The following is a 26,846-nucleotide window of genomic DNA, read 5'->3' as shown; positions in this document are numbered from 1 at the left end:
TAGAGAACTGGTCTTTCGAGTTAGCAAACTCTGCTGGTAGGAAGTTGGGGAAGAAAGAGCTCACTAGCCAGATGGTAAGTGTTTTTCCTTGCAGCGCTTTTCAAAAATGCTTTGATCTCAAAGGGAATGGAATTTGAACACAAAAATTTAGGTTGAAAATAATCATTGCCCTTGATTTTCTGTTTATGAAAAAGGTAGTCTTACCAGTGGGAAAACCAAGGTACAGAGTGATGAAGTCCCTTAAAGTCTTGTTTGTATTACATGGAACTTCGGCCTCATGTGTGTGCTAAGTCGCTTCAGTCATATCTGACTCTTTGTGATGTGTTATGGACTGTAGCCTGCCAGGCTCCTCTGTCCATGGGATTCTCCAGGAAAGAATACAGGATTGGGTTGCTATGCCCTCCTCCAGGGGATCTTCCTGACCCAAGGATCGAACCCACATCTCTTACATTGCCTGCATTGGCGGGCGGGTTCTTTACAGCTAGCACCAAATGGGAAGCCCATTGGCCTGCTGTACTGGAAAAGAAATGGAGGAGGGTGGGTTTGGGAGGGGGTCTTGTGGTATAAAGTGCATGCAGAGTGCTCATATTCCAGAATTGTTCTTGCTGGAATCCGCTGAAATTCAGAAATGGAATCTGTTCAGATGGTGGATAAGGGAAAAAATCTTGGGAAGAAACGAGCTCCTCAGTAGGGGTTGGGGGGGCAGGGGAGAGGAATGTAGTGTGTGGAAAGGGGGAAGGAAATAGGATGGAAAAAAAGAGAGTGATGTGTTTCAGGAGGAGGGCTGCTGGGGGCCTGTCTTTTGAGGGGAGTGGTGGGTAGGGAGGAATAACTGACTCAAACCCATGTCTGGCATGGGGACCTCTGGTTGATGGCTCCATTCCTCTCCTCTCTGAAGGCTCTCAACAAAGCGTGCAGGGTCAAATGTGGCAGAGCTGGCCCCTAAAGCTGCACCCACTGTGTGTCAGGTGTGGAGAAGAGGGAGCTATGTATACTCATGTGCCGTATTCAATGACATTCATGTGTCACTGCCCCCAAAGTCTCAATATGGACCTTGTCATGACATTCCTGCTAGTCTGTATACAGTATATGAGAGAAAGCTCCGACACCCACAGAACCACATTTAATCCCTGCTCTTACTCATGACTCTAGACTATTCACCTAACCTCTTTAATTCTCGTACTGTTCACTTATAAAGCCAGCATATTAGTACTAACGTCAGGCTCAGAGGGTGGTGTCTAAAGATGAAATGGGTGTAAAGTCATAGGTGACTCAGTCAGTAAAGAATCCGCCTGCAATGCAGGAGAGCTGGGTTTGATCCCTGGGTCAGGAAGATCCCCTGGAGAAGGAAATGACAACCCACTCCAGTATTCTTGCCCAGGAAATCTCATGGACAGAGGAGCCTGGCAGTCTACAGTCTATGGAGTCACAAGACTTAGTAACTAAACCACCACTTAGCTAATATCAAATGCTTAATAATGTCAGCCCTCATCGTCATCATTATTTTTTTACTTTTCCTACTTTGGGAATCTTCACCTCTGTGCCCTACTGGTGGCCCACGGTGGCTGCTGATTTGAATCACAGAATCCCCAACAGGAAGGAGAGTTCTCTCTGCTCTTGAACAGGATGTGTAGGTGAGGAGCTTGACCCTTCCACATTTGGATATGTGGACCAGTAACTCAAAAAGCTCGGGGATGTCTTTGGTTTTCAGATTCTTGCTTTTCCAGTAGGAGAACTCTTCATCTACGTCCTTCAAAATATTTGTCCTATGATTATGAGGGTCTGTATTTCTCTGCTTGCCCTTCTACACTTTCCAGTTTTTTGCAAGTATGGAGAAAAATGGGGCTTCCCAAGTGGCTCAGTGGTAAAGAATCCACCTGCCAATGCAGGAAACCGGGTTCAATCCCAGGGTCAGGAAGATACCCAGGAGAAGGAAATGGCAAACCACTCCAGTATTCTTGCCTGGAGAAACTCACGGACAGAGGAGCCTGGTGGGTTACAGTCCATGGGGTCTCCAAGAGACAGACACGACTCAGCGACTAACAACAAGAGCAAAATCCTCAACACTTCTGCAGTGATTTACACACAGAGGTTCAAACTGGTCTGTGAAGGAAGGATGAATACCTCTCTCCAGGGGAGTTTTCCAGGGAAGGCGAGCAGCTTTTCTCTTGTGTAGCTTCAAGGTCTATCTGCTTGCACTCTGGAAGATCTCCTCCAGCCTGGTGGGTTTAATTTCATCTATATACTCATGGATCCCAAATTTATATATATATATCTGGATGTAGGTCTCTAACCTACATGTGTTCCCTGAACTTCAGCAGCAAATAGCTCATTGATGCCTTGACATCTCCAGCTGTATGTCTAAGAGGTTTGCCTGGTTGTATATGTCCCATACTGAGGGATTCTCACTCCAAACTCTGTCTCATGTCCAGGCTCCACCTTAGTAATTAGGAGAAAAAATATATGGCCAAATTTCGTGCTAAATTGCTCCAGTCATGTCCGACTCTTTGTGACACTATGGACCATAGCCCGCCAGGCTCCTCTGTCCATGGGATTCTCTAGGCAAGAATACTGGCATGGTTGCCAAACCCTCCTCCAGGGGATCTTCCTTGACCTAGGAATAGAACCCAAGACTCCTGCATTGGCAGGCAGGTTCGTTACCACAAGCATCACCTGGGAAGCCCCCTATGGCCAGATTAGTTTAGATAAATTCTGAAAATGAAGAGTAATTCTGAGAATTCTTAAAAAGAGGGTAATCTGCCCTTGCAGTCAGCAGGCATTGGAAGATTTCTGCTTAACTTGGCAGAATTCATGGCTGCTCAGTATCTTGGATTTAGTTATTTATTGGAAGCCCTTGCCTTTCATGTGTTGTCTTGCTAAGTTATTATAAACTACTATACTTTTACACTGGATGGTATCATAGTAGTTAGAGGCCAAAATTGCTTAGTTCTGTATAGAAAATGGGCTTAAAGGAAATTAGGGCTATTTATTTTATTTCATCTCCCTGTCTCAATCATAAGAAGGAAAGATTTATCACTGTAACCTCTCTTTTCAGTTAAGATTAGGGGGAAAAAAAGACGTGTCTTTGAGGTTCAGCAAGTCTGGTTTCAACCCCAGCCACAACTGTGTGAGCTTGGTCAAATTATTTAACCAGTCTCATCCTTGGGTTTTTATTTTAATCTGTAAAATTTGAATGCTGCTGCTGATAAGTACTATGCAATATTGTACTTTCAATGCAATGACTTAAATGTTGAATAATTGAATTATTTTATAGTGATAGCTTTTATTTATCACAATAGCTAGACTTTATTAAATGCTTCTGCAAGATATCATGGGTATGCTATTAAAACTCTAACTGAAGCCTTATTGAAAACTAGGAAACCAAGATAACCATGGCCTAGTCTGAATGAATAAATGCCTAAACTTAATTTAAAAATTTAAGATGTTTTAGGATACAAAATGTAAGTTTGTATTCAAATGTAAGCATGTTTAAGGTAGTTTTATTTTGTTTGTCAAAATGTTACCTAGAGGTTACAGTGTTCTGGGCACTGTTCCAAGCTTGCCTGCTCCTGATTCTGTGGAGCAGATTCTCAGTGCCAAAGCCCACATGATCTTAACAACTAAGTCAAGCATAGCGATAAGCAGATCTAATTCCTTGAAGTAATGCCAGCATCTTGTGGTGAATCTCCCAGCAGTGACAAGACTTTTCATCTCTCCCTCTGAGACCGCATGACTGATATTGGTGCAGAAGGAGATGCCTGCCTCAGAAACATTGCCAGCCACAGGGGAGAAGGGCGAGAAGTGGTGGTGTTGTCAACTAGCTCCCAAAATCCACTGGAACGTTTTTTGGGCAGCACCTGCTCTTTCAACCTTCATCATATCATAGCAAAATAATATAGTGGTTAGGAATCTAGCCTTTGGAGCCAACCTGCTTGGGTTCAAATTCTGGCTCCATCTCTTAGCATAACATAACTTGTACCATTGGCTTACCTTCTTGATGTCTCAAGGCTTCCCTGGTGGATCAGACGGTAAAGAATCTCCCTGCAGGGCCAGAGACCCAGGTTTGAGCCCTGGGTTGGGAAGATCCCCTGGATAAGGGAATAGCAACCTACTCCAGTATTCTTGCCTGGATAATACCATGGACAGAGAAGCCTGGTGGGCTACAGTCTGCGAGGTTACAAAGCGTAGGACACGACTGAGCAGCTATCACTTGGTGTCTCAGTGTCCTTGTCTGTAGAACAGCTGTAATAATAACAGTGCTTGTGTCACTGGGCGGTGGTGAGAATGAAGGTGCTAATACATGTAAGCCATTGAGAACCGTATGTTGCCGGGCTCCAGCCCCGGTGGATCCAGGGAATTCGAAGCGGGGACGGCGTCGGCGAGGATCAGGAAACAATTGCTTAATTAAACGTAATTAAGGATATAAAGAGTAATAGAATGAGGATAGCTCAGTGAGGAAATTCAGTGGAGAAAAGAGGCTGAATAATTCAGCCAGAAGGTAAGAGAAAGAACGACATGGTGAGACCAAGTTTCGGTGAACAAGGCCCCGCACTTTATTTTCCAAAGTAGTTTTTATACCTTAAGTTATGCATAGAGGATAATGGGGGAAGGGGTAGAGTCCTGCAGTAAGCCAGGCTTTCTTCCTGCAAACTTATCATATGCAAAAGTTTAGGTGATTTGCATCATCTTCTGGCCCGGAGGCCTTTTTCTCTAAAGGTGATTATTCTAAAGTCAGGCGCCAGCCTCCAAAAAGCATTAGATAAAGTTGCATTCCTACAGAGCAAAGGTGTGGTGGGCTATAACAAGAAAAAGAATTAATTCAAGGGTCCCAGGTTACAAACATTAAAGCTACTATTTACACCAATTATATTAATCAATACACTGCCAGGGACACAGCAGGTAAGGGATATGGAAACTTAGCAGCAAACATTGGCCCAACAAGTGAAAATCCCTTCACCAATACAATTTCTAATCAATCTTTTAACTGCTCAAAGGAATCTGTATTTAGACAGTTTAGAACATCTCATGCCTCTCACAGTTTGGAGGCTCTGAGCAATCACATGTGGCCGAAAAAACCTATTCAGGCAGGCTAGAGGACTTCCAAGGGAGTTTGTAGGTTGAAACACTGTCACACCCAGGAATTATTAACTGGAGCTGTAAGCTAACTCTTTTTTCAGAGAGAGGTAGTGGGGGACAGCCCCCCGTAAAGTCAGAGGTGTAGGTGAAAGCACAAAGCAGAAAGTAGGCAGACTCTGGTTTTGGGGGTAGATTGCTCGAGAATTTCCAGGGAGACTCCTGAGGCTTGATCCCGCCTTTGCGTATGCCAAGCCTCCTTCCTCATGACCTTTGCCAGGGGCGGAGCTAGCTCCCCAGAGTAAGTGACATACAGTGAGTTCCTGAGAAGGCTTAGCTTTGGTTATTTATTACTGTGCTGGTCTGGAATCAGTCCCAGAATCCTTCTGGGATGTGGTGAGTTTTAAGTTAGTCAAATTTACTCATGACTGAGTTACACCAGCTATGTGGAGCTAAAGGCAAATTTGCAGCTAACATTTGTTTGACATGGAACCCAAAAGTTGAGGCTGACAGTTTTCCATGTTTCCCTGTTAGACAGTCTAATGACTTCCCTCTGTTTCTATGAACTCCTTAGAAAAACTTGCCTTTCCCGTCTAAGAGCCCTGTAGGGACTTGAATCTGAGAATCTGGAATCCGTGTTTGGATGAGACTATGTTAGTTCTGGATCTTAAACAGTACATTTGCAAAACCCCTTGGAGTCTGTTTACTTTTTATCTCTTGTCCCCATTTGCTTTCGAAACTCTCTCAGCACCAAAGTTGCTGAGCCTTCCTCTCTAGAGTCTGTCAAATAAAGTATCAAGGAGTATCTGGATGGGTAGTCATAGGGTTCCCGGATTTCCAGATCATTTGGAACTCAAATTGTAATAATATTGGAGCCACAAACACCAAGCATTAGCTTGAGTAACTGATGCTAAAACGGGATAAGATCTGATTACTTCTTCCAAATGATTATTCTGTTGTCCTTAAATATTTATATATCAGGGTCAAGAGTTCTTGGTATAAGTAAACCGGCACTTTTGAACGAGTCATGGATTTTGGCTCAAGATGAAATTTTAGGGTGGGTGGAGTGGGTGTGTGGAAGGATGTCTCTTATCTCCCCTTTCAAATAAAAGAGGGAATTTGTGCTTGTGGGGAGTCGGTAAGGAAGAAGCCACAAGAACTGGAAGATCTTCACAGCTCAGTCACTGACTTGAAGTTCTTTCCTTCTGCCCTTCACTTAGGGTAAGCATCCTTTACTTAACTAAAGTTCGTAGTAAAAACGTTTCCATACATGTAATGAGAAAAGTACCAACAATTCATGTGTAGAGGAAATGTGCTATCCGGAAATATATTAAGGGTTATTGTAGTCATCCTATATTTGTTGGTTTCTTTATTGGTTCCATCTTTCCTCAACTCTTTAAGAAAAAAAATATAGCTGTTATCCTTTTGTTGAAAGAAAAAAAATGTAATTGTTTTTCATAGACCTTTAACTCATCTTAGAAAGCCTTTGGTGGATCTTGGGGACAAACAGGGTGAGAGACATGTTTTTGAGGGTTTGGAATGGTGTCTAGGGCAATAATTTGATGACCGTTTTAGCCATCTCTTTCTCATAATCCTTAGGAAATATGGGATGAGAGCTTGCCTGTGTTCTTGGGGGAAGAAGGGGGTCATGTGAACGCACAGCCAATTGCCAGCTTGTGTGGATGTTTGTGGTTTTATGTCAGCATTTATAATATTGTGTTGTCTAGGGTCACTTGACTTTTATGATTTTTTTTTAATAGAAACTTATTTTCTTTCCTCTTAATTTAGCTTCAATCATGAGACAGTGAAACAGGACGGCCAACATCAGGTCTGCATGGCCCCAAGGTCTAGTATTCAATGATGTGTGTCTGAAGTTAGCTCATATACTAAAGATCTGCTAAGGATGACTCCTCCTTGCAGGGGGCAGGGGTATTAAGCAAGTCAAAATCATGGCTGTAAATATTTTGCTTGAGAATTTTAAAAATTATTTTTAATTGGATAATAATTGGTTTTTAAATTAATTTATTTTTAATTGGATAATTGCTTGCTTGTGATTTCGAATGATTCATTTTTTTGGTAGAGATACTGACAGTTCTTTGCAACTATCTGTCTTAGGGAATATCATCAATCTCCTAGGTGGGAGCTTTGCCATTGGATGTCTCAGACTCGACCTGAATCATCTTGAGAATCGGTTCTCAGCACCTGCTCTCACTTGAGAAACAGAATGAGACTTTGGGTCTCGGTAATTCTAACAGCTCTCATACCTTCCACATCAGCTAGGTTTAGTAAGTATTGCTTTTGAACTAAGATTTAAAACAATTTTAATTAAGTAATTCCAAGAACATGTGCCTTGCTATCCAATTGCTCTAACTGAATGGCAATGTGGAGAGTTCATTTATGTTCTACAGTTATTCTTTTTTAAAAATTCATTTATTATTAATTTTTGCTTGTTCTGGGTCCTTGTTGCTGCAAACAGGCTTTTTATAGTTGCAGCGACCAGGGGCTTCTCTCCATTGTGGGTTGCCCTGCAGCATGTGGGATATTACCAGACCAGGGATTGAACGTGTGTCCTCTGCTTTAGCAGGGGGATTCTTATCCACTGCGCCACCAGGAAAGTCCTTAGAGTTATTCTTCATCAGCAGCTCTTCATTTGTCCCCTTTATGGGGATAAATTTTTTATAACAAATACAGCATCATTTTGATTTAATGCATTCAAATACATCAAAATGTAACATGATGCCTGCACGTAGAAGTATGGGCAGCGTTTGTTGACTCGACAACATGCTTTGTGTAGGTGGACTTGGCTGCGGTTTCTTTGGAGCAATGTGGAAGATTAAGGTCCAGGTTAAAGCACTAATGTACGTACCCATTGTTAGTCGCTCAGTTGTGTCCAACTCTGCAAGCCCGCGGACTGTAGCCTGTCAGGTTCCTCTGTCCATGGACTTTTCCAGGCAAGAATACTGGAATGGATTGCCGTTTCCTTCTCCAGTGTACCCATTAGAATATTTCATAAAAGAGCTTAGACGATTTACTTATTCTTTCTCAAAGTGTCACAAAGTATGACAGCTTTCTCAATTTAATCTTGCTATTGTTTAATCACTAAGTCATGTCCGACTCTTTGCGACCCCATAGATTCTAGCCTGCCAGGCTCCTCTGTCCAAGAGATTTCCCAGTCAAGAATATTGGAGCAAGTTGCCATTTCCTACTCCAGGGGATCTTCCTGATCCAGGGATGGAACCTGAGTCTCCTGCATTGGCAGGCAGGTTCTTTACCACCATACTGCTGGGGAAGCTTAGAAGGGGATATTTAGAATACCAAAATCGTAATCTTTTCATATGATCACTTCAAGAAATTTATGTGTTTGTTTGTTTGTTTTTAATTTGCAGGCAGACCATTTTTGGGCCTGGAAAATGAGGCTTTAATTGTGACATGTTCCAGACAAGAAAAATATCCATACCCTGTGGACTGGTATTACTCAAAGACCAACAAAAGTATTTCTACCCAGAGAGGAAATCGGATAGTTGCCTCAGGGAAGCATCTCAAGTTCCTCCCAGCCAAAGTCAGCGACTCGGGATTTTATACCTGCATTGTCAGACGGTATTGTCCAGGCCTGCTCCTTCGTCTTTAACAGCTGATATTCTGAGCTGCCTCACTTCTCTTCCCTTTCTAGACCTCTCGAACAGTCATATGTATGAAGTAATCTGAATAAAAAGCACTTCTAGAAATGTCTTCATGGTGAAGTTCAGGTGGTGGTGAACTATTTGTCATTATTACTTGGAGGCACTGCAAAGCATGCAGTATTTTAGTTCCCCGAACAGGGATTGAGCTCTGTTAGGGATGTTCCCCTCTGCAATGGACTCACAGAGTCTTAACCACTGGCCCACCAGGGAAGTCCCTGGTAAGCTATTTGTATGTATAATTGCAGGGCTTAACTTATAGCCCAATTAGAAAAAGACCAGGTTGTTCTAGTGGCTGAGAAACTGAGAGCAATCACTCACTTTGAGTTCCAAACAAGAACAATCCAGTATAAAAAGGTTAGGCTTGTGATGAATGTAAAAGGGTGGTCACCTGGGCCTTCCACCTGAGGGGCAAGCCCGAGTGCATTACTCTACATGCGGTTGTCACAAATGTTGTCTCATAAATGTTGTGTGCCTGTTTGGTAAATATAAGCTATGAGACCAACTATGTCCAAAGGCAAATCGCTCTAGCTCGGTGCCTGGGCTCTGAGGTCAGATGGTGCTAGTTTTGAATCCACGGTCCTCACTGCTTATCTGTGTGCTGTTGTTAAGTTGCTTCTCCTTCACTGTTACCTCATCTGTCAAATACACATGATAACAGAACCCACTTCAGAGCCTGTTATGAGCACAAAATGAGGTAATATTATCACCATAAATGGTATATAGAAAACTCTTAATAGATACTAATTATTTTCATTATTATATCAGGGGTTGGTGTCATAGCACATACAGTATATAGAGAAATGGTGAGGGAGTCCTTTTTAAGGCTACAGCAGAGGTTATGCTTTAAGCTTCGCTGGTGGCTCAGTGGTAAAGAATCTGCCTGCCAATACAGGAGATGTGGGTTCATCCAGGAAGATCTGCTGGAGAAGGAAGTGGTAACCTGCTCCAGCATTCTTGCCTGGAGGACCCAATGGGTAGAGGAATCTGATGGGCTACAGTCCATGGGATTGCAAAGAGCTGGACACGACTGAACAACTGAACAGCAGCTACAAGGGGTTATATTTTATTTAAAATGTAACCAAAAAAGCAATTAAAACTTTAGATTTTAATGACTATTTTAAAATAAGAACTACTGTGTATCAATTGTTTTAGGAAGAAACATTAGAGTTGAATTATTTCATAGTGTTAGTATTCAGTAAAAGTTAGAGTCAGAGTAAGTCATTTCATAATGCTGCTGCTGCTGCTGCTGCTAATGCTAATATTAAGTAAAAATTAGAGTCGGATTAGGCTTCCCTGGAGGCTCAGTGGTAAACAACCTGCGAGCCAATGCAAGAGACGCAGGTTTGATCCCTGGGTTGGGAAGATCCTCTAGAGAAGGAAATGGCAATCCACTCCAGTATTCTTGCCAGATTAAGAGTTGGATTAAGTCATTTCATAATGCTAAATAATATTAAGTAAAAGTTAGAGTTGGATTAAATTATTGCATAATGCTAAGTGACTTTTTAAAAATTGCTTATTTTATTTTAATAGTCCTACCTCCAATAAGACTGGATATGTGAATGTCACCATTTTTGAAAAACAACCAGATTGCAATATTCCAGATTATCTGATATATTCAACGACATCTGGATCAGAAAAAAATTCCCTAATATTTTGTCCTACAATTAACCGCTACAATTGGACACAGCCTGTTGAGTGGTTTAAGGTAAAAAGAAACTTGCCGGGAAATAGATGAAAATACACAATCAAAATAGGTAAGAAAGAATTACTAAAAGTGGACTGGAACCTTTCATTTCAGAACTGTGAAGTTCTCCAAGGACCAAGGTACCTGGTACACAAGTCGTTCTTGCTGATTGACGATGCAACCAACAAGGATACTGGTCATTATACATGTAAATTTATACACAACGAATATGGAGTCAAATATATTGTAACAGCAACCAAATCATTCACAGTTACTGGTAAGCTACTGAATGTAACAAGGGCAATATCGAAAAAAGATAAAGTGAGAGAAATCGTGTCCTTCTTGTTGATTTGCCTGTATTTTATCCTCCTCCTTGAGCTTCCTCCTGCCTCACCTTTTCTTACACATCCTCTAATATGATGCAAGGAGATTTTCTAAATTATACACCATCATGTTTTAAGACATTTGGGGGAGGGGGCGAAATTACACTATGAATCCAAAGCCACATCTGCTCTCTCCTCTATGTTTTAATTTTTCAAAGGTAATGCAATCACCTAACTTTTTTTGAACTGCAACTCAACTATTTGAAGAGCAAGATTAACTCTCTTTCTCCCAATGTCTTGTCAGAGTTTCTGTAAATAGAGCAAGATCTATTTACTCTCTGATATAACTAACTGGATTAGAAGTATAATGAGAAACTTTATAAAGAGATGCATAGATATTATTGGGTGGTTTTCAATCTTGATTTGCAAGGCTTTCATCATCATCTACCACCTTAGGTGGCCATTTAATTCTAATTTTTAAGTTTACCTTACATTCTATAAAAATCCATCAGGGGAAAGGCCTCACAATCAAACATGCCCGATCTACAAAGAGCTGGGGTCTCCTCAGCACAGCTTGATCTATGGGTATAGATGAAACCTATATGCCTGGCACATTTCTTTGGGCAGAACCATAGTGGACAGGAGTTTTGTCTGGAGTTTTCCAGGGCTCCGCCCCTGTAAAATGAGCAGCACTGGACCGCATTTGTGCTTGCATCTCTCAGTGTTCAACATCAAACCCCACGGAGGTCCTTAATCACAGCATTCTGAGATAAGTGAGAATCAAGGGGTACAGGAATGCATGCGTGCTCCATTAGAACTAACTTCTCATTCAGTTAGTTATATCAGAGATTAAATAGGCTTCTCTCTATTTACAGAAACTTTGAGAATATTTTTACCATGTCTAAGCAGGAATTTGGACTTTCTGATATGGCAAGCCACATAGGTGGAAGGTTGCGAGCAGAAGTGTAGACTGACGTGTTTATCACTTTCACGGGTCTTTGGAAATCCTCCCTGTAGCGTTATGCCTATTCTATGGAATCGAGGTTTTCTGGCAATTGCTACATTATGCAATTCATTTAATGGTTTGCATAGTATTTGTTTTAACAATAAAAAAGAGAGAAGAGAAAATATGTATATAAAAAAAACCATAGCTAATAACAGAAAGGTATTTCTTGACTGTTTTGGTTTCATTTGTGTGTGTGTGTTGGGGGGGGTGTATGTGTATACATGTGTATTTCTTGCCATGGATCACTATCGAAAAATTTGAGAAATATCACTGTGAAATAGGTTAGAAATAAGAAAATACAACCTTTGTATTGACGACTATTCAATGCTCTCCAAATATTGAAATTCTGTCTTTGTCTTTAATTTCAGAGGAGAAGGGCTTTTCTTTGCCTCCTGTAATTAAAGCGCCTCCACAAAACGAAATAAAGGAAGTGGAAATTGGTAAGAAAACTATAAGAATACTGTAAAATTTTTGCCTGGAAAATCCTTCCACGTGACCCAGGGGTCAGGCTATCTCCATAGTAGGTCTTGAGGATTAAATGAGATATACTTGCAAACACCCACCTTAGGCACTTTCTAAAATTAGGGATATGTGCTCACCACCATATACAGCACTCACATTTGTACTGTGCTCTGCTTTGCTTTTTGTTTTTTGGTACTTTCACCTGTGCTGCCTCATTTCCCTCTTGCTTCTGTCCAGGAGGTAGATATTGTCCCACTTAATGTTTATGGATGGTTAGGCTTAGACGGATCAGTGTGTGCTGTGTGCTAAGTCACTGCAGTCATGTCCCACTCTTTGCGACGCTATGGACTGTAGCCTGCCAGGCTCCTCTCTTCATGGGATTTTCCAGGCAAGAATACTGGAGTGGGTTGCCATGCTTCCTCCAGGGAATCTTCCCAACCCAGGGATCCAACTTGCAACCCACATCTCTTACATCTGCACTGGCAGGCAGGTTCTTTACCACTAGGCACCTGGGAAGCCCCACCTTTCTATTAGAACGCTAGAGTACCTTGTGTTCCAATTGTGTGTTTATACCGTTGTCATCTCCTGGGAGACTCTAAACTCCTTTTCTCTCTTCAGATGCCTCTTGTTTGTTTTTTTCGTATTTTTAAAGTCTTTCCTGAATTTGTTACAGTATTGCTTCTGTCTTACATTTTGGCTTTACGGCTGTGAGGCATATGGGATCTTTTAGCTTCCCAAACAGGGATTCACCTCACACCCCCTGCATTGGAAGGACAATTCTTAACCACTGGACCACCAGGGAAGTCCCTGGATGCCTAATTCTTGACCCAGGAATTACGAACTCAGTAGGGGACAGCTGAATGCACTGTCCTAAGGCAGGAAACAGCCCTTAAGTCTTTCCTCTGAAGGAGGAAGTCTCGATTAACAGGAGGGAGAGTAGAGAGGCTCTTGTCAGAAGATTAGAAATAGTGGAATAGTTAGAAATCGTGGAATTGTAGCTGAGTCAGGTGAAATGGTTTTACCTATAAAGGTAATAACAGGGAGAGGAGGGGTATTTGGTAGGATGAGAAAGGAGTGGAAGACAGCCATTAAAAAGAAATTGCAAATGACCCAATTTCATTCCTTTTTATGGCTGAGTAATAGTCCCCACAGTGAGTGAAAAAAGTCAGAAAGAGAAAAACAAATATTGTATATTAATGTATATATGTGGAATCTAGACAAATGGGGCAGGTGAACCTATTTCAGAGCAGGAATAGAGACGCAGATGTACAGAATGGATGTGTGGAAATGGTGGGAGTGGTGGAATGAACTGGGAGATTGGGACTGACATATATACACTGCCGTGTGAGACAGATGGCTAGTGGGAACCTGCTGTACAGGGCAGGGAGCTCAGCGTGGTGCTCTGTGACGACCTAGAAGATTGGGATGGAGAGGGGTGGAGTGGGGTGGGATGGATGTCCGAGAGAGAGGGCATATGTGTGTACATACAGCTAATCCGTGTTGTTGCACAGCAGGAACACAACATTGTAAAGCAACTCTGTGTGCTCAGTCGCTCAGTCGTGTCCCACTCTTTTCAACCCCATGAACTGTAGCCCGCCAGGCTCCTCTGTCCATGGGATCTCCTAGGCAAGAATACTGGAGTGGGTTGCCATTCCCTTCACCAGGGGATCTTCCCAACCCAGGGATCGAACCTGTGTCTCCTGCATTGGCAGGAGGATTCTTTACCACTGAGCCACCTGGGAAACCCCAAACAACTATATCCCATTTTTTTTTTAAACAGCTATACTCCAATTTAAAAAAAAATAAATTTCAATGTATAGTAAAGGGAAATCTTAGATTATAATGTGGCATTGGTGAAACCTCTTTAGTTTCTGCTGCAGAGCAGGGGAGAAAGGAGAGGGGGGAGGGGGCTGACCTTTACCCTGACCTGTGAGTGCAATGAAGAAGCTGGGAGAGGAGAGGAGGAGGCGAAGGGAGGGCAGAGAAAGAAGAAGGTGCTGCCGATGAGGAAGGGAAACGGGGATACATTTATAGCCATGCATCTGCCTGCAGTGCAGGACATGAGGACTGGCTTCCCGGGTCAGGAAGATCCCTGGAGAAGGGAGTGGCAGCTCACTCCAGTATTCTTGCCTGGAAAGTTCCTTGGACAGAGCAGCCTGGCAGGCTGCAGTCCATGGGGTCAAAAAGAGTCAGATGTGACTGAGTAACAATTTCACTTTTCTTTCGTGGCACACAGAGGATGTTCAGTGAATTTTTTTCACATTAAATTAAATCCCATTTGAACAGAATTTTATGGATGAGTTTCTTTCCTTCTTATCTAGGAAAACCAATAAACATAACGTGCTTGGCTTGCTTTGGGAAAGGCCCTCAGGTCATGGCTGAGGCCTTCTGGCGGGTGAACGGAAGTGAGGTCAAGAACTTTGGTGAAACGAGAATAGAAGTGGTGCAGGAGCAAACGCAAAGGTATTTTTAAACGGCAGTTAAAGCAGCCCCTACCTTCCCACATGGTTTGCAACTGTACAGTAAGCGCTGAAAGTAACAGACTGCCTTTTAATCCTAGCGATGAGCTGACTTGCCGAAACACCGTTTTAAAAATAGAGGATGTAAAAGAAGAGGATTTGACATCGAAGTACGACTGTCTGGCCATGAATTTCCACGGCTTCATCACGCACACTGTAACACTAAGGAGGAAAAATCCAAGTAAGGCGTGTTTCTGAGACTCCAGTCACTTGAGTTTGCTGTATCAACTGTAAGCTGAAATCCTATTCTTAGAGAACAGTGTGTTGGTGTGCGGTTGCAGGGAAATCCATCAAGACAACAAAATGCTCCATCTCACAAATTGAAGAAGGCAGGAGGAGAAAAGATTTGTCCTGGGTGTAGGCATTACACATATACACATTGTATATACAGACAGATATATATTGTGTAGAGAGACAGAATTCAAGACAGAAAGGAAGCGATTGAACTGTCACCGTGCTTTTTATGATCAGCACACTCAGACACCGTTAAACCAGTCAGTAAGGACACACTCCTTCTCCCTGGGAGTGAGTGCACCTTTCTTCCACTCCCTCCGTGTACGACTGTGCACAATGATGGCAGCAAAAAATAGTTTCACAAACACTTCCTTCCTGAACACCTGTTGATTCTCTCACTTGTTTGCACATCCAAGTAAAGACACTCCCCTGGTTAGATGAAGCATTTAGTCCAGTGTAACAAAGGGTGCAGGGAAAATTCTGATATCTTTTCTTGTTACTCCATGTGTGATGATGTAGAAATTATTTAATGTGTTTGTCATATAGTCACAGGGAGAGTTCAACTCTCAGTTTATACCGGTAAGTGGGGTACTGTGCTGTGCTTAGGCGCTCAGTTGTGTCGGACTCTTTGTGACCCCATGGACTGTAGCTCCGCCAGGCTCCTCTGTCCATGGGAATTCTCCAGGCAAGAACACTAGAGTGGGTTGCCATGCCCTCCTCCAAGGGATCTTCCCAACTCAGGGACCGAACCCAGGTCTCCCGCATTGCAGGTGGATTCTTTACCATCTGAGACACCAGGGAAGTCCAAGCGAGGTACAGTCCAGATTAATTTGGATAAACCCACAGCAGCACAACTTGATTGGGAGAGATGGGAAAATTTAACTAATTTGATAGGGTTATTTAGTCTTTGCCTGAAGTGGTCCTTGGGATTTTCTTGTTTGAATTCAACATGAACCACTGATTTGTAAGTTTTTGTAAAACAATGGAGCCATGACTACTGCAGATGATTTTAAATGCTATCATGCTCCATGGGTTGTCAGGATTCTGCTAGTTATATATACATACATATATCCATGTCATCTCAGGATGTGTTGACCCTGATGAGATGTCATTTTATGCTGACATTTGTGGTGTTGGTGGGCACAGAAGACCCCACAGGAACGGGAAAGCCACCCGACCCCAACTCTGCCACGGCGTCCTTATCCCACTGCTGTCTGTGCTCACATTGTCGTTTTATGAATGTTCTCTAGGTTCCTGTGTATTGGAATTGTTTTCTTTTTTTTTTTTTGATTGGAATGTAATTGCTTTTTTTGTGTTCGTTTCTGCTGTTCGACCAAGTGAATCAGCTATGTGCATACATATATCTCCCACCTTGGATCTCTCTCCCATCCCCGCCCCCATCCCACCCCTCTAGGTCATCACAGAGCTCCCAGCTGGAATTGTTCTCATGTTCTGCATACATGTGATTTTGTTTCTTCTAATTCATCTTTATATGCTGACTTTCACCTGCTTTTCTTCAAATCAACACGATTATACTGTCTCAACAACTGTGTAAATTAAACAAAAATTGTTGCAACTGCTTTTAATGGTCATAATCAATTCCTTTGTTTCTAATCATACAGTAAAAGAAATTACACACTGTCCTGAATTTTAAAAATGAAAACTTAAAAAGCCTATGTCCCCATATGATTAAATATTCAACATTTGATACTACTACTATTAATAATAATAATGCGTGCATTCAGTTGTGTCCAACTCTTTGTGACCCCAAGGACTGTAGCCCGCCAGGCTCCTTTGTCCATAGCATTCTCCAGGCAAGAATCCTGGAGTGGGTTGCCATTCCCTTCTCCAGGGGATCTTCCCAATCCAGGGATCGATCCAGGTTTCCTACATTGCAAGCAGATTTTTTACTGTCTGACCCATCAGGGAATACTAATAATAATAAACATTTATTCATTGTTCTCTAAATATGAGGACCAGTCATTATTTTTCATATAATTTTTCATTTGTTTTATCAAAAATCCATAATGCAGTTATTATTACTATTGTCTACTTTTATAAATGAGGAAATTGAAACAAAGAGAGGTTGACTAATTGTGCAGTTTTACGAGCCAGGATTCAGACACAGCTTTTCCTGTTTATAAACACTTACGGAAAATATTCAGTGTTAGGCATCACATTTAAGGATTATTTATGCATTTGTAAAGTAACATTTAGGAAGATACTGAACTTCAACTTCTCTAAATGTCTTCAATTAACTTCTCTCTGCTTGTAAACCAGTCACATGTATAAATATTGTGCAAGAAATTGGAATTCCCAGCTCTTGTCCAAATATTATTTTTAGAAAAAGTGACCTGGAGAGGAATCATGTTGAAAAAATTTACTTAGGGAATATTTATCATTTAAACTGATGACAACACAGACACCAGGCCCACGGCCAATTTTCAGTTTTGAATCAGCTCACTTTAGTCATTATTTTTACATTTTTTTTATTAAAAAGTTTTTTTTTTTAATTTGGTTGTGCCATTAGGCATGTGGGATCTTAATTCCCTGACCAGGAATCAAACCTGTGCCCCCTGAAGTGGACATGCAGAGTCCTAGCCACTGGAGTGTCAGGGAATTCCCCACCTTGGTAATTCTTGATTTCATACTGCTAGATAGTCAGGGAGCTGATGAACTAATGAAGGAGTTTGCAAATCTGGACCAGTGATTTTCTTTGCAAAACTGGGAGCCTATGTCTTGAGATCAGATGCAAATGAAAAGGGAATTATCCAGCCAAATCTCATTTGAGTCTCCTCAAATTTATCTTTAAGTGGGACTATTTGTAAGATAGGATGGTTAACTATTTTAAAGAGAGAAGTAGACTTACAACAGCCAAAATTACTATTGATGAGCACAGTCCTTACATTCAGTTTGTATGTATCTGATACAGTCCAGATGGGGACCGTCTTGCATATATATGTTGTGAAGCAACGAGTAAGGGTAAAAGTGCAGCAGTGGCTAAAAAATGTTCAACAAAAGGGAAATAATGATGTGTTTAGGACCTGCTGCTGCTGCTACTGCTGCTAAGTCGCTTCAGTCCTGTCCGACTCTGTGCAGCCCCATAGACCGCAGCCCACCAGGCTTCCCCGTCCCTGGGATTCTCCAAGCAAGAACACTGGAGTGGGTTGCCATTTCCTTCTCCAATGCAGGAAAGCGAAAAGTGAAAGTGAAGTCGCTCAGTCGTGTCCGACTCTAGCGACCCATGGACTACAGCCCACCAGGCTCCTCCATCCACGGGATTTTCCAGGCAAAAGTACTGGAGTGGGGTGCCATTGCCTTCTCCGATTTAGGACCTAAAACCCAGTAATTTGACTTTATCAAACACTCATTAGAGAGTTACAAAGTTCTTGTTTCTCCCGTTGCTTTCACCAACCCCAGATGTGGTAAGTCTCTAAGACCTGCTGATTATTTCTCCCTAGTGCCACCAATGCCAAGCTTGTCCACTCTTTTCTCCTTATTACACGGATCTGGCCCCTCCCATACTGCAGAAACTTCCCTCTCATTCTACTCCGAGGATCTATTGGCCACGGAAACAAAACTTCCATACCATCAGACTAATCTTGCTTGAAAACCACCTTTATTATTAAGGAACCACTCAACACTCTTCAGTGGTTCCCACAACCAGGATAGAGACAAAATGCTTTTGCTGGACTCTCCAGTCTGATCAGAACCTAGGCCTGGATCCAGCTTTCCAATCATGTATTCCAGCAATTCCCCGAATTAGATTATCTGTCTTCCTCAGAAAACACACTCCCATCTCTGCCCTTGGAATCACAGCATCCTTGCATGCCAGGAGTGCATTTTTTCCTTTGAAACTCTCCGAGTCTTACTTGGAGACCTCCAGGGACCTCATTCTGCAGGAAGTCTCCAACTGCTAGTCCAGTACACTGTGGGCACGCCTTCCTAAAACCTCTGTTAGCTAAAACTGAGTCTTTCACTTTCTGTCTTAGCTAAGTTTACACGTGTCTCTACATGTTTTATATTGAAAAGACCCTGATGCTGGGGAAGACTGAAGGCAGGAGAAGAAGGGGACGACAGAGGATGAGATGGCTGGGTGGGATCACTGATTCAATGGACATGAGTTTGAGCAAACTCCAGGAGATGGGGAAGGACAGACAAGCCTGGCATGCTGCAGTCCATGGGGGCGTAGAGTCAGATATGACTGAGCGAGAACAACAGCTGTATCTCTTATGCTTTGAAAATCCCCTACAATGCCTAGCCTGGTACCTTGCACAGAGTGGAGGCTCAATAACCATTAATTTACTGATTCTTGAAACAGCCATGAGAATTCCACGTAGGCAGTCCTTGTGTGAATCTCTTGTCCTCCCAATGGATGCCAGTACCCACGTGTGTTTTTATTTTCTCCTGTTTTAGAAATAATAATAATCATGTTTCTCCTCCCCCACCTTTTGAATAGTGGATCAACAAAGTACCTACTACATGCTTGCAGGATTTACCCTATTATTATTACTAATCAATGCCTTGGTGATAATTCTAAAAGTGTTCTGGATTGAGATTATTCTGTTCTGGAGAGACATAGTTAGACCTTCCGAAACTAGGAACGGTAAGTGGCAAGTTTCAAATTTTCTTTAATGGAAAAGGTTCTATAATGGCTGTTGTTTGCTTATCTAATAATCTCTTAATAGTTATGCTACTAAACTTACATTTTCTTTTGCTTATTATTAGCGTATTATCAATAAATCTTTTGAGTACTCAGAGGACACTCTTCATCCTGTCTGGTCATTCCTTGTGGTTCTGATATTCACCTAAACAGCTCCAATTTTCTCCCCAGTAGAACTGCTGTTCTTACAAATTCCTCAATAACAGAATCTGATCCCAGCCCAGAAAGGGCATTTGGGGAAATATGTACCAGTAAAACTTTATGGAAGTCAAACATTTATAAAATTGTTCCTCTTTTCCAGAGGTGAACATGTTAGAAAGGTCCATCAGATTGTAGGTGTATTTTTACCAGAAACCCTGTTCCATAAAGAGTCTTACCTCCCTACATATGTATACACATGAAAGGAAGCAGTTATCCCTGCTAAATATGAACACTGTTCTTTCATTTGGAGGCAGATAAAATTTAGATTTTCCATAGAGTCACTCAACTAGAGCTAATTGTTTGATTTGTGAGAAATTCAGACCCCTTAAACATTTCTCCTCCCTTGCCACCATGAACTACCTTTTAGCATTTTCACTTCCCCATGGGGAAAAGAAAAACTAAAACTTAGATCTGCCTGGCACAGCAAAAAATCCCTTATCTGTGACTATAAATACTTATTAATATATTATTAATCAAACAGGACAATATGGTTTGAACTAAACTGGTCAGGCACTTGTCTGTGTTCAGTGTGAACAACCTGAACTCTGTTCAAGTTCAGCTTGAACTCAGTTCAAGTCTAAGACGGTAAAAAGGAGAATGTGGGACCAAGACTGGTTTCCTGATGACTGAGTGTGCTGAGTCGTGTCTGACTCTTTGTGACCCCATGGACTGTAGCCCGCCAGGCTCCACTGTCCATGGGATTTCCCAGGGAAAAATACTGGAGTGAATTGTCACTTCCTGCTCCAGGGCGTCTTCCCAATCCAGGGACCGAACCCAAGACGAATCTCTTGCGTCTCCTCCATTGGCAGGTTTATCCTTTACCACTGTGCCACCTGGGAAGTCACTTTCTGATGACATTTTGGGGATGGTAGATTGTTGTCATCCTCTCCAGATTCTAGAGTATTTGAGGGGCTGTGGTATATTCACCAATAATCCTAAAACTCTCCCCGAGAAATGTCTATCAAGAGTAAAATGAGAATTTTTTAAGGACCAGTTAATAATGTTGTGTTCCTTGTTCTCATGTTCAGATGGGAAGATCTATGATGCTTATGTGATCTATCCACGAAGCTGCAAAAACAGTCCAGAGGGGGCCAGCTCTGTGGAGTACTTTGTTCACCAGATTCTGCCCGACGTTCTTGAAAATAAATGTGGTTACAACTTATGCATCTATGGGAGAGACCTGCTTCCTGGACAAGGTAAACTTATCCACAACCATCAGAGACAGAAACTCTCATTCCTTAGAAAGCTAAGTGATGAGCTCTTGGATCAGGAGTTGCAATCATTATTCCAGGTCTTAGGACCAGAACTTTTAAATATTTCTCCAGAAGAAGGAAGTACTTCTTCTTTTCTTCTCCTCTCCCCATCACCACTCTGATCCTGAGGTCTTCACAGGAGTGGCAGTGATGTGAAGACAGGGTAAGACATCCTTGTTTGTGGATCTGGCAGGGCCCAGCCTCTACTTCGGGCTTCCCTGGTGGCACAGTGGTAAAGAGTCTACCTGCCAATGCAGGAGATACAGGAGACACAAGTTCGATCTGAGTCGGGAAGATCCCCTGAAAGAGGGAAAGGCAGCCCACTCCAGTATTCTTGCCTGGGAAATCACATGGACAGAGGAGCCTGGTGGGCTACAGTTCTTGGGGTCACAAAGAGTTGGACATGACTGAGCAACTGAGCACATCCACCTGCCCAGGTCCGCCACTAGGAGAACTGACATCTCTGAAGTCTGTCTAGATCTGAAAGAAGACTTAACATCCAAAGAATTACATTCTCCTATCCAGAGGCACTGGCTAACATATTTGAAAGGACTCAAAGTTTTTATAATTTTCCTGACACTGAAGAAACATTTGCAAATGTATGTCCTCACAAGAACAGATGGAATTGTCTTCTGTTTCTTAATACTCCTCGTCAATTTCACATGCTTTTGACAGCTGGGTCACAACTCTAGCATTTCAGTAGTGTTTCTTCTTTCTCTCCATATTTATGTCAAGTACTACCTTAGGGACCCTCTTTTTTTGGGGGCAGGGGCGGGCAAGGAGTACCACTTTATTTAGAATGGCCAGCCTCAGGGAGGGGATGTGTTAATTTCCTCTTTCCTGTAGCTACCCCCAGGTGGACAGGGTCCTGAATGAAGACACTTTGGAAACCCTCCTTCTAATGCTTCTCGAATTCCTCAGGGACCAGGAAGCATTTGGAACATGAACCAGGCAGGGTATGTTTCATAGACTGTGAGTTTCAACTGGCATTCCTACCAAAAAGGGATTCAAATGCCTATATGTGAGACAGCAAAAGAGACACTGATCTAAAGAACAGACTTTTGGACTCTGTGGGAGAAGGCGAGGGTGGGATGATTTGAGAGAACAGCACTGAAACATGTATATTGCTGTATGTGAACTAGATCACCAGTCCAAGTTGGATGCATGAAACAGGGCACCCAAAACCAGTGCACTGGGACAACCCAGAGGGAACGGACAGGGAGGGAGGTGGGAGTGGGGTTCAGAATGGGGGACACATGGTGGATACACCCATGGCTGATCCATGTCAGTGTATGGCAAAACCCACCACAATATCGTAAAGTAATTAGCCTCCAATTGAAATAAATAAATAAATAATTTTAAAAAGAAATGAACACATCACAGGTGAATCTGATTCATCCTGAAATATTCAGGTACTGTTAATGGCCTAGTACCAGCTTGCGAGAACTGTAGAGTATACAATTCAGGAGGATGTAACCCACATCTCTCCCGAGGTGCCCTTCTTCCTCCAGCTCTCCCCATTGGCTATTTGTGGACCCCATGGACTGTAGCCCTCCAGGCTCCTCTGTCCATGGAATTCTCCAGGCAAGAATACTGGAGTGGGTTGCCATTCCCTTCTCCAGGGGATCTTCCTGACCAGGGATGGAACCCACGTCTCTGTTTCCTGCATTGGCAGGCAGATTCTTTACCACTAGCACCACCTGGGAAGTCCATGTCCTCTGATCTCACCTCAACTAAAATAAATTAAAAACCAACACCAAAATTCACTTTTCCCTTAGAATGATTTCATAACTGGGCCATGCAGTGCATTTCTTCTCATGACGGTTACCCGCCATCGGCTCTTTCAAGCCCACTCTGCACCCCCTACTCCATCCAGTGGCCTGATGACTGATCTTTATGGAAGGCATCATCTGCTTCACACCAGGCTAGGCCAACGGGAGGCACAGGCAGGGGCTCAGAGGGCAGGGTGTATCCCTGGTCCCCTCCGGGGAAGGGGAAGCTGTGCTTCTCCCTGCTGAGCACTGGCTGCTGTTGGCTGGTCCTCCAGGTACACAGCTTGGGCTCCATAACCGTTCCCACCCTTCACACCTGGAGGGTGACTGTCACTCTCTGATTTTACCAGTTGTGGAGGTCTGAGCATCTCTCATTGATTTCCCTTGGCTCCGCCCACATCTTTTATAAGCTGACCTTTCATTAAACTCTCTCTTCTCCGTGCTTTCAAGTATTCTGAGATTTCTGTTAGGATCTACTGACACAAGGGCTCTGGCTGGCACCATTCGACACTGATTTCCTGCTTCCAACCCTGTGGACTGGCAGTCTTTGGCCCCTGCTCTCTAAGAATCTCTGGACTTTTTTTTTTTTTTTTCATGGATGTGCTTCCTTCATCACTCTCTTCTCTCTTGCTTTGACAGCTGCATGTTTTACATGTTTTCAGTCCACCCAGAAGTTAAGGGAAATCACCATAGAGTTGATGGTCCATAAACAGTGACTTGACAAACAGATCTCATCTTCCTTAAAATTTTCCTAGTTTCAATCAAATTACCTTCTAAAAAAGAGACTACTGGGGGTTGGGGGGTGGTGAGCAAAGTGGATCCAAGACTTCCTAGAGACTTGAGTCAGTTCAGAGAAGCAAAGGTTCCTGAGTTTGCGCTCTTCAACAAGAGAGTTAAAATTCTAAGTCAGAGTGAGAGTAGCACGGAAGTATATACATTACAATGTATAAAATAGGTCGCTCGTGGGAAGCTGCTGTACGCAGCACGGGGGACTTAGTTGGGTGCCCTGTGATGACCTAGAGAGTGGGATGAAGCAGGGGTGGGAGGGAAGCTCAAGATGGATAAAGTGAAGTAAAGTTGCTCAGTTGTGTCTGACCCTTAGTGACCCCATGGACTGTAGCCTACCAGGCTCCTCCCATGGGATTTTCCAGGCAAGAGTACTGGATTGGGATGCCATTTCCTTCTCCAGAGGATCTTCCCCACCCAGGAATCAAACCCAGGTCTCCACATTGTAGGCAGACGCTTTACCGTCTGAGCCACCAGGGAAGTCAAGACGGACGGGATATGTGTATACTAATAGCTCAGATATGCAGATGACACCACCCTTATGGCAGAAAGTGAAGAGGAACTAAAAAGCCTTTTGATGAAAGTGAAAGAGGAGAGTGAGAAAGTTGGCTTAAAGCTCAACATTCAGAAAACGAAGATCATGGCATCTGGTCCCATCACTTCATGGGAAATAGATGGGGAAACAGTGGAAACAGTGTCAGACTTTATTTTTGGGGGCTCCAAAATCACTGCAGATGGTGACTGCAGCCATGAAATTAAAAGATGCTTACTCCTTGGAAGAAAAGTTATGACCAACCTAGATAGAATATTGAAAAGCAGAGACATTACTTTGCCAACAAAGGTCTGTCTAGTCAAGGCTATGGTTTTTTCCAGTGGTCATGTATGGATGTGAGAGTAGGACTGTGAAGAAAGCTGAGCACCGAAGAATTGATGCTTTTGAACTGTGGTGTTGGAGAAGACTCTTGAGAGTCCCTTGGACTGCAAGGGGATCCAACTAGTCCATTCTGAAGGAGATCAGCCCTGGGTGTTCTTTGGAAGGAATGAGGCTAAAGCTGAAACTGCAGTACTTTGGCCACCTCATGCGAAGAGTTGACTCATTGGAAAAGACTCTGATGCTGGGAGGGATTGGGGGCAAGAGGAGAAGGGGACGACAGAGGATGAGATGGCTGGATGGCATCACCAACTCGATGGACATGAGTCTGAGTGAACTCTGGGAGATGGTGATGGACAGGGAGGCCTAGAGTGCTTTGATTCATGGGGTCACAGAGTCGGACACGACTGAGCGACTGAACTGAACTGATGGGTGATTCATGTTGTACAGCAGAAACTAACACAACATTATAAAGCAATTTTCCTCCAATTAAAATTTTAAAAATTTTAACAATTCTAAGTCCTTTTGCAGTATGTAAACTAATATTCTAGGAAGATAATGTGTAGATAATTCCTCTGTCCATGGAATTCTCCAGGCAAGAATACTGGAGCGGGTAGTTGTTCCCTTCTCCAGGGGATCTTCCCGAATCAGGATTGAACCGAGGTCTCCCAAATTGCAGACGGGTTCTTCATGGGTTGGGCTACCAGGGAAGCCGCAACGTGTGGACAATGAACCTGAATTCCAAGTCTCCTGCTATGTAACTGTAGGCTCCCCTTGATCTAAAGAACTCTCGACTGCTCTGCCTGGGAGAGGAGAGGGCTTGGCACTCACGCGGTGACAGCTGTGTGCGGGTTCTTACCTCCTCCGCCGTGTCTTTTATCACTAGATGTAGCCAGCGCAGTGGAAAGCAGCATCAGGATGAGCAGGCGGCACCTCTTCATCCTCACTCCCGAGATCATGCACAGCAAGGAGTTCACCTATGAGCGGGAGATCGCCTTGCACAGCGCCCTCATTCATCAGGACTCCAAGGCCATCCTCATTGAAATGGAGGCTCTGTGCCCGCCTGGTGGCCTGCAGTTTGAGGAGCTCCAGGACTCCCTTAAGCATCTCATCAAAGTGCAGGGGACCATCAAGTGGAGGGAGGACCACATGGCCAACAAGCGGTCCCTGAATTCCAAGTTCTGGAAACACGTAAGGTACCACATGCCACAGGTGCCAAGCCGACTCCCCAGGAAAACTCCAAGCTTGGCATCCTTGAGTGCCCAGGGGTAGCAGTGGTTGCTTTGATGGCGAATGCATCCCGTGTTGTGGAGCCGTATTTCTCCTAACTGGGTCACGCTGCTGTACCAGACGCTGAGCTCCAGAAATAGGACTATAGCAGAGGGATTTCAGACCTCAGGCTTCATGCTCTAACTTTACTTCCGTTTCCCTGATTCCGGGTGCGTGCAAAATGCCCAGAGATTTTCAGCCTCAAGCTCCCTGACTCTTAACCTCACATTCCATCTCCCTTGGCTAGTCCTTCTTCATTGTGGTTTAGCATCTTCTAGCTACAGGAGCCTGGTGGGCTGCAGCCCATGGGGTCGCTAGAGTCGGGCACGACTGGGCGACTTCACTTTCTCGTTTCACTTTCATGCATTGGAGAAGGAAATGGCAACCCACTCCAGTGTTCTTGCCTGGAGAATCCCAGGGACGGGGGAGCTTGGTGGGCTGCAGTCTATGGGGTCGTGAAGAGTCGGACAGGACTGAAGTGACTTAGCAGCAGCAGCAGCTATACTCTTCCTCTCTCTCACTCTCTCATTCTCTGTCTCTTTATCCCTTGTCTATATTACATAATTTGAACATATTTTGAAAGTTTTAGAATTAAATTTTCATGTAATCTTAAAGAATACTCAGATCATCTCTAGCGGAACACTGGTATTAAATCTTCCTCACTCTGCCAGAACATGTTCAAGTTTATTCAACCAGATGCTTAATTTTTATCATCTCAATATTGCCGATTTTGTTGGTGTACCTTACTCAATTATCCAGTTGTCATTATATTTGTTGGTTTTGATTCTAAAATTTATTTCATATGAGAGAAATGAGAATAATCATACCAAAACTCCTTGTTTTTCTGTGCTAATCAAATGAGAAATAGAAGTATTTAGACCAGAGTAAGAGTTCATGAAATAGTGACAACTTGTTAAGACATGTTCTTGCAATGTGGATTTCATTCTATGTCCTCTTAAGCAGAGGTCCCCAATCTCTGGGATCTAATGCCTGATGCTCTGTGGTGGAGCTGATGTAATAATAATAGAAATAAAGTGCACGAGAAATGCA

The 26,846-nt window shown here is 43.1% G+C and overlaps 1 protein-coding gene across 5 annotated transcripts; it reads left to right on the top strand.

Moving 5' to 3' along the window:
- IL1RL1 (interleukin 1 receptor like 1) lies at positions 1–26,846 on the top strand. 5 transcript variants are annotated; one of them, XM_070379873.1, is made up of 12 exons: positions 1–74; positions 6,862–6,901; positions 7,189–7,358; positions 8,460–8,670; positions 10,284–10,458; positions 10,552–10,714; positions 12,135–12,206; positions 14,550–14,691; positions 14,789–14,928; positions 19,441–19,587; positions 20,874–21,041; positions 25,414–26,846. In XM_070379873.1, exons 3-12 carry the CDS (start codon positions 7,298–7,300, stop codon positions 25,797–25,799), a joined length of 1,665 nt encoding a protein of 554 aa, XP_070235974.1. In that variant the 5' UTR covers positions 1–74; positions 6,862–6,901; positions 7,189–7,297; the 3' UTR covers positions 25,800–26,846. The 5 variants fall into 5 exon arrangements, with proteins under 5 accessions (XP_070235974.1, XP_070235973.1, XP_070235972.1 ...); XM_070379872.1 differs by having other exon boundaries at positions 2–74; positions 6,862–6,918; XM_070379871.1 differs by lacking the exon at positions 1–74 and adding an exon at positions 6,179–6,294.

This window comes from Bos mutus, chromosome 11 (genome assembly GCF_027580195.1).
Source record: "Bos mutus isolate GX-2022 chromosome 11, NWIPB_WYAK_1.1, whole genome shotgun sequence".
In the NCBI taxonomy this organism is placed as follows: Eukaryota; Metazoa; Chordata; class Mammalia; order Artiodactyla; family Bovidae; genus Bos; species Bos mutus.
This window is presented reverse-complemented; position numbering and strand designations above follow the sequence as displayed.

Bases quoted from the DNA above. Each gene is read 5' to 3' on its own strand.
- IL1RL1 (XM_070379873.1), top strand. From the start codon at position 7,298: ATGAGACTTTGGGTCTCGGTAATTCTAACAGCTCTCATACCTTCCACA. The intron at 12,207-14,549 runs GTAAGAAAACTA...CTTCTTATCTAG, and splicing joins AATAAAGGAAGTGGAAATTG to GAAAACCAATAAACATAACG. The intron at 19,588-20,873 runs GTAAGTGGCAAG...TCTCATGTTCAG, and splicing joins ACCTTCCGAAACTAGGAACG to ATGGGAAGATCTATGATGCT.